Raw genomic sequence first — 17,973 nt, 5'->3', positions numbered from 1 at the left:
CCACTATACCCATATTTGATCTTTCTTCGCACTTTGAAATTACAGTGTTTAACGGCCAGTATTGTAGCTCTTTGTCGTACATAGGACCATATAGTGACAACATTCTTGATTACTAATCTTTAGGACCTTTAAAGTTATATACAGTAATACACAGTGAAAGTGATCTTGAAAATCAGAAATACAGTGAATAAACGGTATATTTCTGAAAGAAACCTGAGAAAAGTTACAACGTGCTCCCAGGAAAACTTGAAGTTTCTTTTTCTTACAGTAAAAGCACCAACTAAACATATTACGCAACACAGAATTTAAATTTTTTTTTTACTTTTTAAATATTTTTTTGAAAAAAAATTTTTTTACAAAACCTTAATTTTATAAAGGGGCAGCTAAATCCAAAAGGTCAACAGCACCCTTCTTACATTCCAAAACAGGAAGCACCACAGTTTCAATGATCACATCTTATTACATTAAAAAAAAAAAAGACAATCCCTGAATCAAGATGAATTTGATGAGCTTGGAGACTGGAAAATGGAAGCCTTATCCTTCAACAAATCCAAGCACAAGTGGCAACTCCAACTTCCTGAAAAAGAAACAAAAACACATATACATTACAAACTTTACCACAGCCAAAAGCAATCCTCTTGCTTTTCAATGTTGCAAACATGAAAATTTTAGTAGTGTAACTGGTAGCCCTTAATAATGTCAAGCAACTAAGGGAACCGATAGCTAAGTAATGTGTCAGACTTAAAACTAGATCTTTGCCAGTATTGCAACATCAGAACATATAGCTATTTCCTTAGCTTTCATGGAGAGTTCAACTCCCCAGTAACAAAACAATACAGCAAAGGTCACATACCTGTGGACACAAAATGATAAATATTACCCACTGGTTTAACTATCACTGCAACACCAGGAAAAGGGTCTCCCAAATCTTTTTCTGCAAGTTTAATGACACTAACTGAACTGTCTAGCTAAACCTCGTGCAAATGATAACTAATAACTGGATAGCTAGACAACTGGTTCATAGGTTCATAGGTTGGTACTAGGCTATCAGCCCTAGGGCCTATACAAACCTAGCCATAACAATTCCCTGGCAATTTCTTTCCACATTATTTACTTTCCTGGACCCCTGTCTAGCAGGGCGACTGACGTGATCCCTGGGGTGAATTTCCTTTCTCCCATCCAATCGTCAAGGTTCCTCTTGAAGAGGTCCAAAGAGGCACTCTGCTTGACATGTATGGGCAATCTATTCCAGAGTCTGGGGAGTCTCTGGGTCAGGAACCTATCCCTCCAGCATGTTTTGTTTATTGTGATGACAAGGTTTAGATCCCTGGAGCATGTAGCTCTGAGGGATTGGGATTTCTTTAAGTGTAGCATGTCCAACAGCTCTGGGTTTGACATGGCCTTGTATGTTAAGCAGAGATCGCCTCTGAGTAGACGATATGCGAGAGAGTATAGCTGGAGTTCTTTAAGGCGGTCAGCGTAGGGCATCTGCTTTAGGCCTGTGATTCTTTTAGTGAGGTATTTCTGAGGCCTTTCCAGTTGTTGCAGATGTCTTGAGAGGTACATACCAAATGGGGCGTTGTATTCTATAATGGGTCTAATGAGGGATGAGTACAGTGGGACAATGACCTCCTTTTTTCTGGATGAAAAGCCCTTCGTGATGAGGTGTGCCATATAGAAGGATTTCCTGACTGTTGTGACGATGTGGTTATCGAAGGTGAGACCACTGTCCACCTGTGTCCCTAAGTCTCTTATCACACTTTCTGTGTTTAGTGTATTGCCACCTATATGGTAATTCATGGATACAGGTTTTTTCCCAAAGGGGATAACAATACATTTCTTGGCATTGAGCTTGAGCCCATGGCTCTGGCACCAAGCATCTGTTTCTGTAAGGCCCTTTTGTAGAGTATCCACATCATTTGGGGATTCAATAATGGCTCCCAGTTTGCAGTCATCTGCAAACTTTGTTAGCCAGAGTCCCTTAGTGTTGACCTGTACTCCAGAGAAGTAGATGCCAAACAAGAGCGGCCCCAGGACTGAACCCTGAGGTACTCCACTTGTCACTTGTCTGGAGCTGGATTTGGAATCGGCTACTTTTACAGTGTGGGTTCTATCAGTAAGCCATTTAGCAACCCATTGGGTGACATAGGGATTAATGCCCAACTTAGTAAGTTTATCTATGATTCCAGAGGGGGGATGGTGTCAAAGGCCTTGGCAAGGTCTAGATAGGCTGTGTGGACCACCTTACCCTTGTCCATGGCTCTGGAGACTGATTCAAAGAAGTCAATCAGGTTCAGGAGACAAGATCGGCCCTTCACAAACCCAAACTGGGTGGGGTCCAGTGTTTGAAGGTTGCCAATGTCTTTGTTTATAAGTTCCATGATAATACGCTCCATGGCCTTGCAGATAAGGCTCGTCAGACTGATGGGACGGTAGTTTCCGGGATCCAAGGTGGATCCCCTTGTGGATTGGGATAACTGTAGCTCTGCACCACTCAGTGGGCACGAAACCTGAGGTGAGGCTATGATTAAACATGACACTTAGGTGAGGTGCCAGTTCATATTGTAGTTCATGTAGTACACAGCCCGGGATGTCATCTGGTCCCATGGATACTGTATTCTTGGCTTTAGAGAGTGCGTTTTGTACCTGTGTGGCCGTTATTACTGGAATTTGGCAATCTTCCGGTATTGAGATGGGCCATTTAGGGGGTGAGAGGGGGGTGAGGTTGACACTGAATCGATCTGCCAGGATATTGGCAATATCCTTCGGATCAGTATATTTAATGCCATTCTGTTTTAGCTCAGAGCAGATCTGAGCATTGCCATTTAGATTCTTGACATAGTTATAGAATGCTTTGTGGTTGTTTTTGGAATCTTTGGCAATTTTATTTTCGTAACTAGCTTTGGAGGATTTTATGAGGCATCTCAGTTTCTTACTGAGGCTAGTAAGGGAGTTTTTTGCATCCTGGGACTTTCCTCTTTTCTGCAAAAGTTTCTTCCTTTTGTTGTAAAGTTTGTTTATGGCAGGGGACCACCAGATTGGCTTCCTTTTTTTGGATGAGAGCATTTTGGTTCTATTTGGGATGGCACGATTCATGCATGAGTGGATGTGCTCGTATAGTGCCTTAGTGTAGGATTCAGCAGTTGAACTTTCAGTTCCCGTCTGCATGGGTGTCATGAAGTTTGTCACTTCTGACTTGAGTAGCATGAAGTTGGCTTTGGAGAAGTTTTTATGGTGGTTTCTTTACTGGGGGTGGGGTGGGATGTGGATGTTAATGGTGATTAGCTTATGGTCAGACCTGACTAACGAGGGGTGACCATAGGTATGGAGCATTGATTTCCCATGTTGGTAATGACCAGGTCTAGGATACTGGAGCCCCTGGTGGGACTATGGATTAGTTGATCCAGGGCGTTGGAATTTATGAATTCCAAGAACCGTTGCAAAGGTGTTGGGACATGAGTAGTTTTCCCAGTTAATGGCAGGGTAGTTAAAATCACCCAGTATTAGGGTGTTTGGTTCTATCTTAATATTTTCCAGTATGTTTAGAAAGGTGTAGTGAGAATCTTGGGGTATGGTGGGGATCTGTAGCAAGCTACAATTTGGATTGCAGTCTTACCTAGTGTTAGTTGCACTTGGAGAATTTCAGACACATTGTGTTGGCCAACTAGCCTGGTGGTGTGAATATCCTTGGTGAATATTGACACTCCTCCACCTTTAGTGTTTCGGTCCTGGTTTGGTGGCGAAAAGTGTGGTAAGAGTTGTAGCCTGGTATTGCAGGGTGCTCTCTGGAGCCTTGAACCAGGTCTCAGTTACTGCACAGATATCGATGTTCTCCATTTTAGGAGTGCCTCGAGAGAGTGCATTTTGAGGTTTAGACTTCTAGCATTGAGTAGCATTACCTTCAGATTTTGCATGCTTGTACCTATTACAGTGGTGGTTTTGTCCTTTGAAGTTTGCCTAAAAAAGGCACTATGGGGTGGCAAGAGCCTTAGCCAGTAACCTGAATCCCAGGGGCGACAGGTGCAGACCATCTCTGGCAAAGCATCGTGGTCTGTCAATCATGTCATCCCAGGCAGACAGATACTGGATCCCCTTTGAATGACACCATAAGCTTAGCCAATTGTTGAAGTCAATCATTTTATCCTTATATTGTGGTATCATTCTGGGCGAAGGCAGGATGCTACTCAGGGCTAGGGTCATACCTGCCTGGGCCACGTGATCCGAGAGCTCTTCCATGTCTCTTTTCATGTAGTCCAGGGAGGTACGTCTCAAATCATTCACTCCAACATGGACAATGACAGAGTCATATTTGTACTTGTTGTGGAGTGACTTGAGTGCATGCGTTATGTGGCGGATCCTGGCACCAGACTGTAATTTTCTCCTTATTCAACCTGGTGAGAGGGACATCAGTGTGCCGGACTATAGAGTCACCTATGACTAAAGTGTTAGGTACATTGTCTTGCCTTAGGGGCTGTTGCTGGGTGGCACACTGGTGTTGTGAACTATGTGACACATTGGCTAGAACATACAAGCTTCAGAGAAAGTTTCTGTGCAACTTGAATCAAATGACTCAAATAAGAGCCAAGAGAAAGAGCTACTTGCCAGACAAAGTAATTCCTAATTACTGCATGGCAGAAGCGGTAAAGCTGGGCCCACAGTTTATAGTGAAACAGACTTCATAATGGTTGGTTAAAATGTATTAAGGAATCCATCTGCAAAAAATTCAGGAGATTGTGTGACTGCTTCATACCGCAAGGTGTTTTTATAAATAACTTTATGAAGGGAACACTTACGCTAGGTAAACACGAAGAAGGAATCCAGACATACAGCAGAGAACAAGAGTTCTAGGATTTTGTAATGCAGCAGCAATTTCCACACACAGATGCACTGCATCTGTATAATCATGACTTGGCAATATGCACTTACTTGCAGTTGCATAGTTATATAAATGATTGGCAGTCATCAGAGGATTAAGTAAAATGTCTGATGTACTGGCACATCCTAAAATACTGGGGCTGTTTACAGTTCTTTGATGTTAAAAAAAGGCTGTCTGCTGCTATATCCCAGCACTTTCTTTAAGGAAAGATGATCACTGAGGTTTCCTCTCCCACTTAATAAAGGCTGCCCACTGTTAGTAGGTTTGTAATGGTAAATTAGATTTGTGACACTTATTGACCTACTGAAGTGGATATCTGCCAAAAATACCATCATCACTAATGATTAATCCCATTAGAGTACTGAAAACAAAATAAAGATAAAAGCAAAAAAAATAAATGCTGTAGACCACTATGACATCTGCAATCGTGACTCTACCGGAACTTCCAAAACAAATGGAATCATCACCCCATAAATACAGACATGATGATCTACATCCCTCACAATTAATGTAGTTTATAATATAATCCTTACATTCCCAGAAAGCCATTTGGACAAAACTGAAAATTATAAAGCCAGTATTTGAAGGAAAAAGCTTATAAAGTTTGTCACCCCCCCAAACACAAACACCTAAATTGAGAGTTCCTGGTAAAAATACACTCCACACTGAGAAGAGTGTACATCTATACCAACATGCCCATGAAAACAATGTTATGGTACTTAATGAAGGAAGATCTGATTATGCCCTTAAGGCTCTTAGCTGCTATTTCACAGAAAAATGCATTTCAATGAGCCAACAATGCTGACATGGTTTGCCTCTCCACTGTTATCAGCTTTGCATGAGACAAATTTAAGCGATGCAGGCTACTGAAATATAGTAAGCTTACAACAAAGCACTTTAGAATGAGAAGCAGGACTAGAAAAATGTCTATTTGAGGCCAGAAAATCCATGGCTGTCACCCACTTCACAGTTTATAGCAAATACATTACTGATTCTTGCTTTTTACTTATTAAAAAAGATTAAGAACTCAAACAATCCATTAATAATAGTATGAAATATATCTCCTTCAAAAAAAAACATTCGTCACACAACTTATGACCCTAAATAGTCCCTATCTTGCTCCTGCAAAGAAAGCTAACCACTTTCGGGTTCCCTCCAAAATATCGAAGTACCAGATTATCAACTCTTGCTTCATCGAGATGACTTTGCTAAATCTTAACCCGTGAAAAGAATTACTTGGCCACCATGGTGAACCTTGCCCTTTCCCCACTGTAATGCGATCTCGTAGTTGGCATATTTGGTTAGGGGGATGTGGGAGGTGGAGACTCCCACTTGGAGGGTTTTCTTGTTTCACTGTATTTTTTCTGGTGGTCAAGTGGTTCTTCTACTGTGTTCTGGGAGTCTGATGAACTGAAGATTCAGCGAAGTTGTCTTGAAGCGGGATTTGATAATCTTGCAAGTTGATGTTTTGAAGTAGACCCTCACTTTCCTAACTTTTAAATTATTGTGTAGATTGTTGGGAAATAATACAGGTATTCTACATACATTCTGGGCATGCAAAGTTACTCAGAGAGTCTGGAAAATTCTAATAGCAAAAATTCATGCAATAGTCCTGGAACTGACAATATTATTTGGAAGCTAGACACTTGATACTCATACTTCAAGTACCCACAAAGAGCAAATGTTCATTTTAAGAACGTGCTTTACTGTCTCAAAATTAGCTCGACTTAAAAATATTAAATTGGAATAGTTTTTGTTAAGATATCATGCATACATTGAAGGTCTCAAATTTTACACAAATATTCCCGCATCAAAGAAAGTGCAGTTGTGTACCTACCATAAATGTAGATGTTCGAGTGTATTCACTGTTGCAGTCATTACTCTTGGGTTATCCTGCTGGCTGGCTACCCTCAGTCGGCCAGAATTCCAAAGTCTAGGTCCGGCGTCAGTTGCTGTCGCCTCTTCCTTGACGTCAGTGCGCCAGGGGTATAAAAGATGCAGCAGACGCCATTTTCTTCAGTTTTTCTTGCCCCAGATGTCAGGTGCCCCCAAATTGGTAGGCTGAAAAATATGCCAATAAAAATGCATGCACAAAAATAACATTTCCTTCATCTACAAACAAATACACCAAATAGGTTGTATAGGATAGAGAAGTGCAGATAAGTCCCAGCAAAGAAAAGGGGGATGGTGGGTGAGAAACCTGGACTGCAACAGTGAATACACTTGAACATCTACATTTATGGTAGGTACACAACTGTACTATGTTCATCGTGTTTCACTGTTGCAGTCATTACTCTTGGGTTAAATCCCAAAGCTGAGAAAGGGTGGCTGGGCTAAATAGGATTAGGAGAGGCTATGAGGCCCTGCAGGACTGCAGTGGCAAAGCCTGCTCTGGACTTAGAGTAAAGAGGTAAGTGGTAGTGTTTTGTGAAGGTGTGCACTGAACTCCAAGTTGCAGCCTCTTAAGATATCTTTGGTTGGTACTCCTCTGAGGAAGGCTGCTGAAGTGGCTGCTGCTCTGAGGCCTAATGCCCTTAGGCACTAATTTGCCATGTTGAAAATAGCAGAGACGGATGCAATGGCATATCCATTTAGAAACAGTCTGTTTTGAGATAGCCTTTCCTTGTGATCCTGCAACATATGACACTAAAAATTGCTCAGTCTTTCTGAAAGCTTTAGTTCTGTCCAAGTAGAAGCGTAACTGCCTGTGTATGTCCAAAGAATGCAGAATTTTCTCACCCTTGTTCTGTGGATTAGGATAAAAGGTTGGCAAGTGAATGGTTTGGTTAAGGGCCACACTGGACACCACCTTAGGCATAAATGTAGGGTTTGTCCTCAGAGAAACCCTGTCTGGATGAAAAATGATGAAAGGTTCCACAGCCATGAGTGCTTGTAACTCCGAGACTCGCCTTGCAGAGGTTATTGCTAGGAACAGAGCTGTTTTCCAGGATAAGAATTTTATATCTGCTGTTGATGCTGGCTCGAAAGGAGGCAGTGTAAGTTTTTACAAAACATAATTGAGGTCCCAGGCCGGAATTGGTGCTCTCCTTGGAGGCCTAATGTTTTTAGCCCCTCTGAGGTACTGCCTTATTAAAGGATGAGAAAAAAATAGGCGGTTCCGTATTGTAATGGGCTGAAATGGCAGAGGCATGAATCTTAATTGATGAGAAGGAAAGGCCTTTGTTTAGCATCTCAGTTAGGTATTGTAAAATCTGAGGGATATTTGGTGCACAGGTGTCAATGCCTTGTTCCTGGTTCCAAGTACAGAATCTCTTCCATTTTTCTGCATAAGATTTTCTGGTGCTGGGCCTCCTGGCCGCCAAGATAACATCCATAACAGCTTTTAAAAGAGCAGTGTTATGAATGGCTGCATTATCTGCCATGCTGCCAGATTTAAGGTCCTGAGTTGGCTGTGCAGGATCTGATTGTTTTGTTGGGTCAGCAAGTGAGAAGTCTGAGGCAATATCCATGCTGGACCTTGAGACAAGCTCTTTAGGATTGGGTACCAGTGCTGGCGTGGCCAGTCTGGTGCAATCAGTATCATTTTTGGCTTCTCTTGTCTGACCTTTAGGAGTACCCTGGGAAGGAGAGGCAGTGGGGGAAAAGCATATACCGTTAAATTTTTTCCAGCTGAAGGAGAGGGCGTCCACTTTCCATGCTTGCTTGTGATAAATCCTTATGCAAAATCTCTGCAATTGGCAGTTGTGAGGGGAGGCAAATAGATCTATGTCTGGGCATCGCCATTTCCTTATTATCATGCTGAAGACTTGTGGATCCAGTTTCCATTCGTGGGGATCCATGAGATTTCTGCTTAGTTCGTCTACCAGAGTATTTGTTTTTCCTGGCAGGAACTGTGCTTGCAAGTGAATTTGAAAAGCCAATGCTGTGTCCCATAAGGTCATTGCTTGTCTGCATAGGGGGTAGGAATGTGCACCTCCCTGCTTGTTTATGTACCACATGACTGTAGTGTTGTCTGTCTTTATCAGTAACTGTCCAGGATGAAGCAGGTCCTTGAAAGCTGTCAGGGCATTTTGAACAGCTAGCATTTCTTTTTGATTGATGTGAAGATGCATTTGGTTTGCAGGCCATGTGCCCTGAATGCATTTTCCTGCCATATGGGCCCCCCAGGCATAATCTGATGCATCCGTTGTCAGCGTCTGTCTGTGGGTAAACTGAATGGCAGACCTTTGTTGTGGTGATAGGCTTCTGCCCACCATCAAAACTCCTGTTGTAGGCAAGGAATGAGTGCAATTACTGTCTTCAGGCTGTGGCAATGCTGAGTCCAAACACTTTTTAGGTACCATTGTAGTTTCCTCATATGCAGTCTGGCATATGGAATTAGTAGAATGCAAGATGCCATGAAACCCAAGGCCTGCAGGATTTTCCTTGCAGATAAGTGAGTTTTTGTTGTCAATTTCTTGAAGTAAGTAGTCAGATGCTTTTGTTTGTCTGGCGTGAGATAAGCCATCTGGGCAGTTGTATTTAAGCTTGCACCCAGGAATATTATCTCTTGACAGGACACTAGTTTTGATTTCTTTTCGTTTACTGTGTACCCTAGGCCAATTAGTAATCTTTTTACAAACGCCAGATGCTTCAGAAGAATGTCTTTGTTCTCTGCTTGAATTAGGCAGTCGTCCAAGTAGGGATATATTGGAATTCCTTTTTATCTGCAAAACGCTATTACTGGTGCCAGGCATTTTGTGAAGACCCTGGGCGCAGTAGATAAGCCAAAGGGCAGCGCAGAGAATTGGTAATGCATTGAGCCAGCTATGAATCTGAGGTATCTTCTGCAAGATTGTCTGATTGGGACATGCAGGTATGCCTCTTTTAGGTCCAAAGTTACGAGCCAAGCCTTCTTGCCCAGCATGGGCAGTAGCTGCTGTAGAGTCAACATCTTGAATTTTGGAACTTCCAGAAACGTATTTAAAATTGACATGTCCAGTATTGGTCTCCAGGTTTTGTCCTTTCTGGGTACTAGAAAAAGTCTGGAGTAAAATCCTTGCCCCTGCTCTTGTTGTGGTACTTGCTGAATGGCCCTTATGTCCATGCGGGCTGTAATTTGTTTTTGTGCCTCTGCCCATTGATTGTGTGGCAGGTCTGGCATACCTTTTGACCTTGGTAGGGTGCGAAAATGGAACCTGTAGCCTTGGGACACTATGTTCAGGACCCATTTGTCTTGGGTAACCATTTGCCAATTTGATGAAAAAAGTGCTAGTTTCCCTCTAAGGGGGCTGCCAAAAGAAAAGTGCTTGGATCTGGTAGAGGAAAGTCACTGGGACTGTTTCCTGTAAGGTTGTGATTTGTCCTCTCCGCTTTTGGAGGCAGGAGCACCCCATTGTTTAGGCCTGTATGAGCCTTGGGGCTGTGATCTGCCTCTGGGATGCCTGTATCTGCCTCTTTGTGGTCTGTCTGAGACTGGAAAGGACCAATTTTTAGTGGGCCAGTTCCTGCTAAACCTGGGTGGCTGCACCTGTAAGAAATCCTTGACTGTCTGCATGGATTTTGCCTTATCCTCCATTTTTTTCAACACCACTTCTGCTGTAGTACCAAACAAAGTATCATGCTGTAATGGTGCATCTAATAATTTTGCTTTAACATGATCAGGCAGATTCTGTTCCTTTAACCAAGCATGCCTTCTAATAACAGAACCTGTAACAGCGGCCCTGCAAGAGGCCTCCAGTGAATCATAACCACATTGCAAAGTATGCTTTCCCACTTGTTCAGTTGCATGCAATAAATCCTGCAATTCTTTGTTCTCTGAACCTTCAGTATTTGTCAATTTCTGTTTAAGCAGCGACATTAAATATTGCTGATATTTAAGCATATGAAACTAACAATTTAAAGCCCTTACAGCCAGGGTAGCAGAAGTGTAGACTCCCCCCCCCATCTGTCTAGAGCCCTAGAATCCCTATCAGAGGGGACAGGGTTTTTTGCAGTGGAAGCTTTAACCCCTTTGGGACCCTGAGGTATAGTTTTTGGGTCAGCAGCGGGTAATCTTGGCTCTTCCAGTGGAAATGCTCCCTCATGGTATGCAGGGTTTCCCTAAAAGAATAATCCTCAGGAGGAGAGGCTGAAGGAATGGATTCTTCAGCATCAGAATCCTCATAGGGGAAGCATGGAGTAATCCAGTTCAGAAGAGGAATCAGAGGAAATAGAAACCTGATCATTAGAATCATACTTTGTCTCTTGCCTAGGCCTCTTATCAGGAGGGGGATGGGAGCCCCTGATCAAACTAATTAGGTCTTTGGCCATTTTGAGCATCTGTTTTTTTAGGCATGGACGTCTGAGAAGGAGAATGCTGTACTTGTTTCTTTGTCTTTAGAGCTGCTTTAGTCTTTGAAGCTAAAGATGGCTTAATATATAGTTGTGTAGGTCTGAAGACACCCTCAGAAGCCGATGCCTGCTCAGCGGCTCCGGACCCATCTGAGGGAATGATTTCCGAGTGTCCAATACCTTGAGTTTCCAGAGGCCCAGTCGGCTCCACGTGGGAGTCGGAAGTGGCCTCTGGCTCTGAGGTAGCGGGCGCCAGGGGCTGCGAAAGCGCCTCACTGAGAACCGGCGACTGGCCTAGCAGAGGCTTCGTCATTGGTTTTTGGACCTCGGATGCCTATCCTTTTCCTTGTCCTTGCGTTTTTTGTAAACTCCAGTTGTCGGCTGGTCCGACGGCATTGTATAATTAAATCTTCGGCCAAAGTAATGAAATGCAAAATCGAACAGACGCTTGATAGTGCGTTGGTTAAATCTAGCACAAAAACGACAGCTAGCAACGTTGTGATCAGGGCCTAGGCAAGGAATACAGTAAGAGTGAAAATCCTTATGAGGTATTTGCTTCCCACAAGAAATCCAATTGTTAACTTTTTCTGACATCGGTCTGGAACAAGAAAAAAGTTTCCCCAACGGGGTACTTAGCTTTAATGGAGACTTCGGTTCTGAAATTCGGATTTAAAAATCTCAGGAGTCGGCCGACCGGCACTTGCAAACTGCTTTTGCTTCGGGCACCGCGCGGCAAGAAAGACTGAAGAAAATGGCGTTGGCTGCATCTTTTATACCCCTGGTGCACTGACATCAGGGAAGAGGCGATAGTAACTACGCCGGACCTAGACTTTGGAATTCTGGCAGACTGAGGGTAGCCTGCAAGCAGGATAACCCAAGAGTAATGACTGAAACAGTGAAACATGATGAACATCGCAGTAACACTATAACAGATTGGCAATTATTATTAAAAATTTCATAACTAATGCAAAGTAGTACAGACAAAATTCAGATCAAAATCATCAACTATAAATTGTGATAATATTCTCACAAACAGAATCTCTTTGGAAGGAACGATTAGCCATCATTTTATTATAGGAATGGTATCCTCATTACTGCGATTGTTCATTTCTGTTGGTTGATTTATAACTTTGGAGAAGCTGTATGTTTTATATTACATATATTTGTAAATATTGTTTACTGCTGTACACTAGAAGGTTAGACAACTATGTGGCCAAGTTTAAGTTTTGATTATGTTTCGTTATTCTGTTTATCAGCTGCTTTATAAAGTATGTAAATTGTTCATGGTTAAAACTTAGTTTTCCAAAAAACTATCGACTTTGTAGAATGAAAGAAAAACACATTTAATTCCATGGCAAACTAAAGGTGGTTAGCGGACAGGGAAAATGACAACTAGGTGGCATTCTTTCTAAAAGGTCTTTTTTAACAGATGCCCTTAGAGTAATCATAGATCAAATCCTGGTCATTGCACACGTGTATGTGCACTATGTAGTGCTGTATTACTACACTTGTCCAAGCTGTCCATTTATGTCTATGCATGCATGATCAGACTTATATAGTTGACATTCGATTCAGTGAAATGTGGAACATAGAAAGCAGGACCAGCTTGGAAGGAGCAAGGTTTGAATAGTAGCATTAACAGAGTGGATGAGTGCCATCTTGGCAGTTGTAGGTATCAAATTCTGAACTCTGAACTCTGCTAAGCAAAAATATTCTGAGATCTAGTCTCCATAAGCATTCAGACAGAACAAACATGAACAACCTATTTCGAGATCTAGGTTATCCAGATCATGTCTTAATTCCAATCATGGAATCTGAAATGCAAGGCAAACAAGAAAACAACACTGCATGGAAGGTATCTGACATCTAATTTCTGAACAAAGATGCCTTGTTTTTGTATTCATTAAAGATGAAACCACCTGCTTCATAACAATATATACACACTGGCTCACATGTGACTGTCACAACAGAAAAATGGCTCCTTACTGTTAACTCTGAGACACATAATTGTGAATCCTGGAATTAAGGAAAAAATACAGTGAAACTAAAACAATAGCAAATGTCAACAACAGCTAGCTTTCTTTAAAAAACATGTTTTTTTTCAGGGGGAAGCCCCACTACACTACTGATTGAAGGGGGCTGCATACACTCCTCACTTCTGCTCACTGCTGTTGCTGACATGTGAGGGGAGAATGACAATGTCTTGCAATCATATGACCAGATGTAAACTCATTACACATTCTACATAATCTGTTGCAAGGGACTGTAATTGTATCTAAATGAGCAGATGAAAGTACATTGTAACAGTATTTGTTTGTAGAACACACAGTGCCGAACTGGCATATAGGAAGTAGTGCCTTGCTAACCTATCACTGGCAGTCTACGAAAGTTTAGAGCTCCTTCTCCTGCCTGACTGTGGGTGTGACAGATCAATCACCTGAGAGCACAGTGACTGCCCTTCAGACCCACAGACAAGAGCCTTTCAATTTTCGAGGGTCCAGAAGAAAGAGAAAATGAAGACACAAGCTTGCGAATACAAAGAAGTTATTTACTCACCATAATATTCCATCCGAATAGTTGTACTTCAATTGTCATCAACCTGTGGGTAGTTGGATCCAAGACGGCCACTTCACTAGCATCTGATACGAGCTCCAAGCTCCTCCCCTTACCCATAATGCACCTCCATCTCCTTCCTTCCCTCAGATCGAGTTCGCTGACTCCTAAAAACATAAGTCCGATCTAAAGGATCATCTCACTAAAGGTTCTTCTTAACCTGATCATGTATGAACAAGAGAGCCACAGGGGCACCCTCTCTCCTGTATACCAGAGCAGTACAATAGTGAAAAGGTCAGGGGGAAGGAGGGAGGAATGGTTGATGACAAATGAAGTACAACTACTCGGATGAAATGTTATGGTGAGTACATAACTTCTTTATCAGAAGTAGTTGACTTAATTTGGTCATCAACCTGTGGGTCAGAGTCCCCAGCTACCAAACACCTGGGTGGCCCTCATGGAAGAATATTCCGGAGTACTGAGTAGCCAAAGGATGTTCTACCTCTAGATACCATGTCCAGTTTGTAATGTGAAATAAAGGTGAGAGATGAAGACCAAGTATCTGCAGAACAAATATCCCAAGACACCCTGGACCAAAAAGCTGCAGAGGTAGCCATGGACCTGGTGGAATGAGCTTTAACTTGACCTGGAGGGGAAAAGCCTTTGTCTGCATACACCTTATGGATACACAGAGATCCAGCGTGCGATAAGTCACTTTCGAGATTGGTTTACCCAGAAAGGGTCTAAAATAGGAAACAACTGGTCGGACTTGCAGAAGGACTTAGTTCTATGTGGTCAGACTTGCAGAAGGACTTAGTTCTAAGTAAGTAGAATCTCAACTGTCTATGTACATGCAACAAATGCAATTTATTTTCGCCCCTGTTCTGAAACTTCGGAAAGAAAACATGGAGGTTAACTGTTTGATTAATATTAGTCTCTGAAGCAATTCTGGGTAGGAAAGATGGATTAGTATGTAGAGAAACCCTATCCTTATGGAAAATCATACATGGAGGTTTAATGCATAAAGCCTGAGGCTCCGATACCCTCCTAGCTGAGGTGATGGCCACTAGGAAGACGGCCTTCCAGGACAAAAACTGTAAATCTACCAATGCTGTGGCCTCAAAGGGGGGAGAAACCAGAGCCTGTAAAACAAAGGTAAGGTCCCAAGGAGGTGTAGGATCTTTTACTGGAGGTCTCAAGAGAAAGGTGCTCTTCAAGAAGGTTTTGCAAAGTCTGGAGGAAGCCAAAGTTCTCCCCAACATGGAAATTAGAGATGGCAGCCAGGTTGTACATTCACTGTAGAAGAACTAGCGCCCGGTTGAAAAATACTCACCAAAAATTCCAAAACTGCCGGAACTGGAGCCGTGAAAGGATCCAAGTCCCGCTGAGAGAACCAAACAGAAAAACGTTTCCACTTGCTACGATATAGTTTCCTGGTAGACTACTTGTGAGCCTCCACCAAAATAGTCTTAACCGGGGAAGATAATCAGGGAGTCCTAATAATCAAGGGAACTGGAGCAGCCAAGCGGTGATCTTCAGACTATCCAGGTCTGGGTGAGAAATCCCCAAAGGATGCGATAAGAAATCCGGAACCAGATCCAAGATCCATGGTGGAACTACAAGGTGAGACCAAAGGAAGGGGAACCAGACTTGGCAAGGCCAGAATGGGGCAATGAGGATCACCGTGCTCTCCAGCCTGTGTGCTTTCTGAAGAAACTTAGTTATGAGACGTAAAGGGGGATAGGCATAAAGAAAACTGGGAGACCAAGCATGGATAACAGCGTCCCTGCGGGGGGTTCAGATTGAAGAACTCGCTGCACTTCGCGTTGGAAGGAGATGCGAAGAGACTGCAGCAAGGCCGACCCCAAAAGTACAGTTTTGTACCTACCATAAATGTAGATGTTCGAGTGCTAATACAGCTGCAGTAATCACAGATGGGTTTTCAGCCGTCAGGCGGTCCCTCGGTTGGCCGAATTCCAAAGTCTTGGTCCGGCGTCGGTTGTCGTCGCTTACTCTTCTGACGTCAGTGAGGCCAGAGTATATAAGACACAGCCGACGCCATGTTCTTCAGTCTTTCTTGCCCCAGATGTCAGGTGCCCCCAAAAGGAAGGCAATACATAAATAAGGCTTATCTACATATGCAAGCAATGCAATTTAATGCAAAATCAGTGTAAGCAAGCAAATAAAACATAGCAGGATAACCCAGTCAGGTGGTATGAAGAGGTTGTTAGGCCCCATGCCTTTACCAAGTGGGGAAGGAGGGAGGAAACCTGTACTGCAGCTGTATTAGCACTCGAACATCTACATTTATGGTAGGTACAAAACTGTACTATGTTCATCGTGCATACAGCTGCAGTAATCACAGAATGGGTAGAGTCCCAAAGCTATGCATAGGGTGGTAGGTACTATGAGGAACTGGGTTGAGCCAGAATGCCCTGCAAAACAGCAGTGGCAAAGCCTGCTCTTGTTCTGGAATATAAGGGCAGGTGGTAGTGTTTTGTGAAGGTATGTACAGAACTCCAAGTGGCTGCCTCCAAAATATCTTTAGTAGGAACACCTCTGAGGAAGGCTGTAGAGGTGGCTGTGGCCCTGGTGGAGTGAGATCTGATACCAGTAGGGACAGATTTCCCATGATAGGAATAACAAAACCGTATGCAGTGGCCAATCCACTTGGAAATGGTCTGTTTTGTAACAGGTTTCCCTTGAGCCCCTACGGCATAGGACACAAAAAGTTGTTCTGATTTCCTGAAGGACTTTGTTCTGTCCAAATAATAACGTAGCTGCCTATGGATGTCTAAAGAGTGTAGCAGCCTTTCCCCTTTGTTTTGAGGGTTAGGATAAAAGGTAGGTAGGTGGATGGCTTGATTTAAGGCTACCCTGGATACCACTTTTGGCATAAAAGATGGGTTGGTACGAAGGGAAACCCTGTCCTGATGGAAGATGAGGAAGGGCTGCACCGCCATGAGGGCCTGTAGTTCAGAAACCCTACGAGCTGAAGTGATGGCCAGAAGGAAAGCTGTTTTCCAGGACAAATACTGCAAATCTGTTGAGGCAGCAGGTTCAAAAGGAGGCAATGTTAATTTTTCTAGTATGTAATTAAGGTCCCAGGCTGGTATTGGTTGCTTCCTTGGAGGTCTTATATTCTTAGCCCCTCTGAGGAACTGTCGTAAGAGTGGGTGAGAGAATAAAGGAGGATCCATGTTGAATTCTGCAGAAATGGCTGAGGCATGTATTTTTATGGAAGAAAATGAAAGTCCACTGTTCAGCAGTTCTGCTAGGTACTGTAAAACCTGAGGCAAGTTCAATTTTCTAGGGCCCTGGCCTCTTTTCTCATTCCAACAGCAAAACCGCTTCCATTTTGCGGAGTAAGCTTTTCTAGTAGATGGTCTTCTGGCCTCCAAAATGACATCCTGCACCTCCTTGGAGAGTAGGGTCTGTTGTGGTGTTAAGGAATTTTCCATGCAGCGAGGTTGAGTGTTTTCAGCTGACTGTGAAGAGTTTTGTAGTTGTTCTGAGTCAGCAGAAGAGGCATTAGAGGCAGGGACCAGGGAGGAGCATGTGTTAGGCTCCTCAGTAGTGGATACCAGTGTTGCCTTGGCCAATCTGGAGCAATCAGTATCATCCTCGGTTTGTCTGTTCTTGCTTTCAAAAGCACCTTGGGCAGAAGAGGCAGAGGTGGGAATGCATAAACTGTCCATGCTGTCCAAATGAATGAAAGGGCGTCCACTTTCCAGGCCTTCGGATGAAAAGTCCTTGAACAAAACTTTTTCAATTGATGGTTCCTGTGGGAGGCAAAAAGATCTATGTCTGGCGTCCCCCACGCTTGGATTATCTCTGTAAACACCTGAGGATGTAACTTCCATTCGTGTGGATCTGTCATATTTCTGCTTAGAGTGTCTGCCAGTGTGTTTTCCAGTCCTGGCAAGTACTGTGCTTGAAGTTCGATTTGTCTTTCCAGAGCCAAGTTCCAAAGAGTCATGGCTAGTCTGCACAAGGGGTATGAATGTGTTCCTCCTTGTTTGTTTATGTACCACATTACTGTGGTGTTGTCTGTTCTTATCAGTAATTGTCCTGGATGCAGGAAGTCCTTGAAAGCTGTAATTGCATTTATTACTGCTAGCATTTCTTTTGATTGATGTGAAGGTGCTTTTCCTTTGGGACCATCTGCCCTGAATGCACCTGTCCTTCATGTGCCCCCAGGCGTAATCTGAGGCGTCTGTGGTTATGACTTGTTTTGCTTGAGGCTTGCAGAATGGAAGGCCTGTGTTTAC

General features: G+C 43.1%; 1 protein-coding gene across 4 annotated transcripts in view; it reads right to left on the bottom strand.

Annotated features, from left to right (window-relative positions):
• Positions 1–302: 302 nt before the first annotated feature.
• DPF2 (double PHD fingers 2) overlaps positions 303–17,973 on the bottom strand; it is a 779,856-nt gene continuing 762,185 nt past the window's right edge. For all 4 annotated transcript variants that reach the window (XM_044075795.1, XM_044075796.1, XM_044075797.1 and 1 more), the window contains one exon: positions 303–577. In XM_044075795.1, coding sequence (XP_043931730.1) covers positions 492–577 — 86 coding nt within the window. In that variant the 3' untranslated portion in view covers positions 303–491. The remainder of the gene's footprint in view (positions 578–17,973) is intronic.

This window comes from Protopterus annectens, chromosome 6.part1, assembly GCF_019279795.1.
Source record: "Protopterus annectens isolate FY-2018-M chromosome 6.part1, PAN1.0, whole genome shotgun sequence".
Classification (NCBI taxonomy): domain Eukaryota; kingdom Metazoa; phylum Chordata; order Ceratodontiformes; family Protopteridae; genus Protopterus; species Protopterus annectens.
Note: the sequence above shows the minus strand (reverse complement) of the source record. Positions and strands in the feature narration are given on the sequence as shown.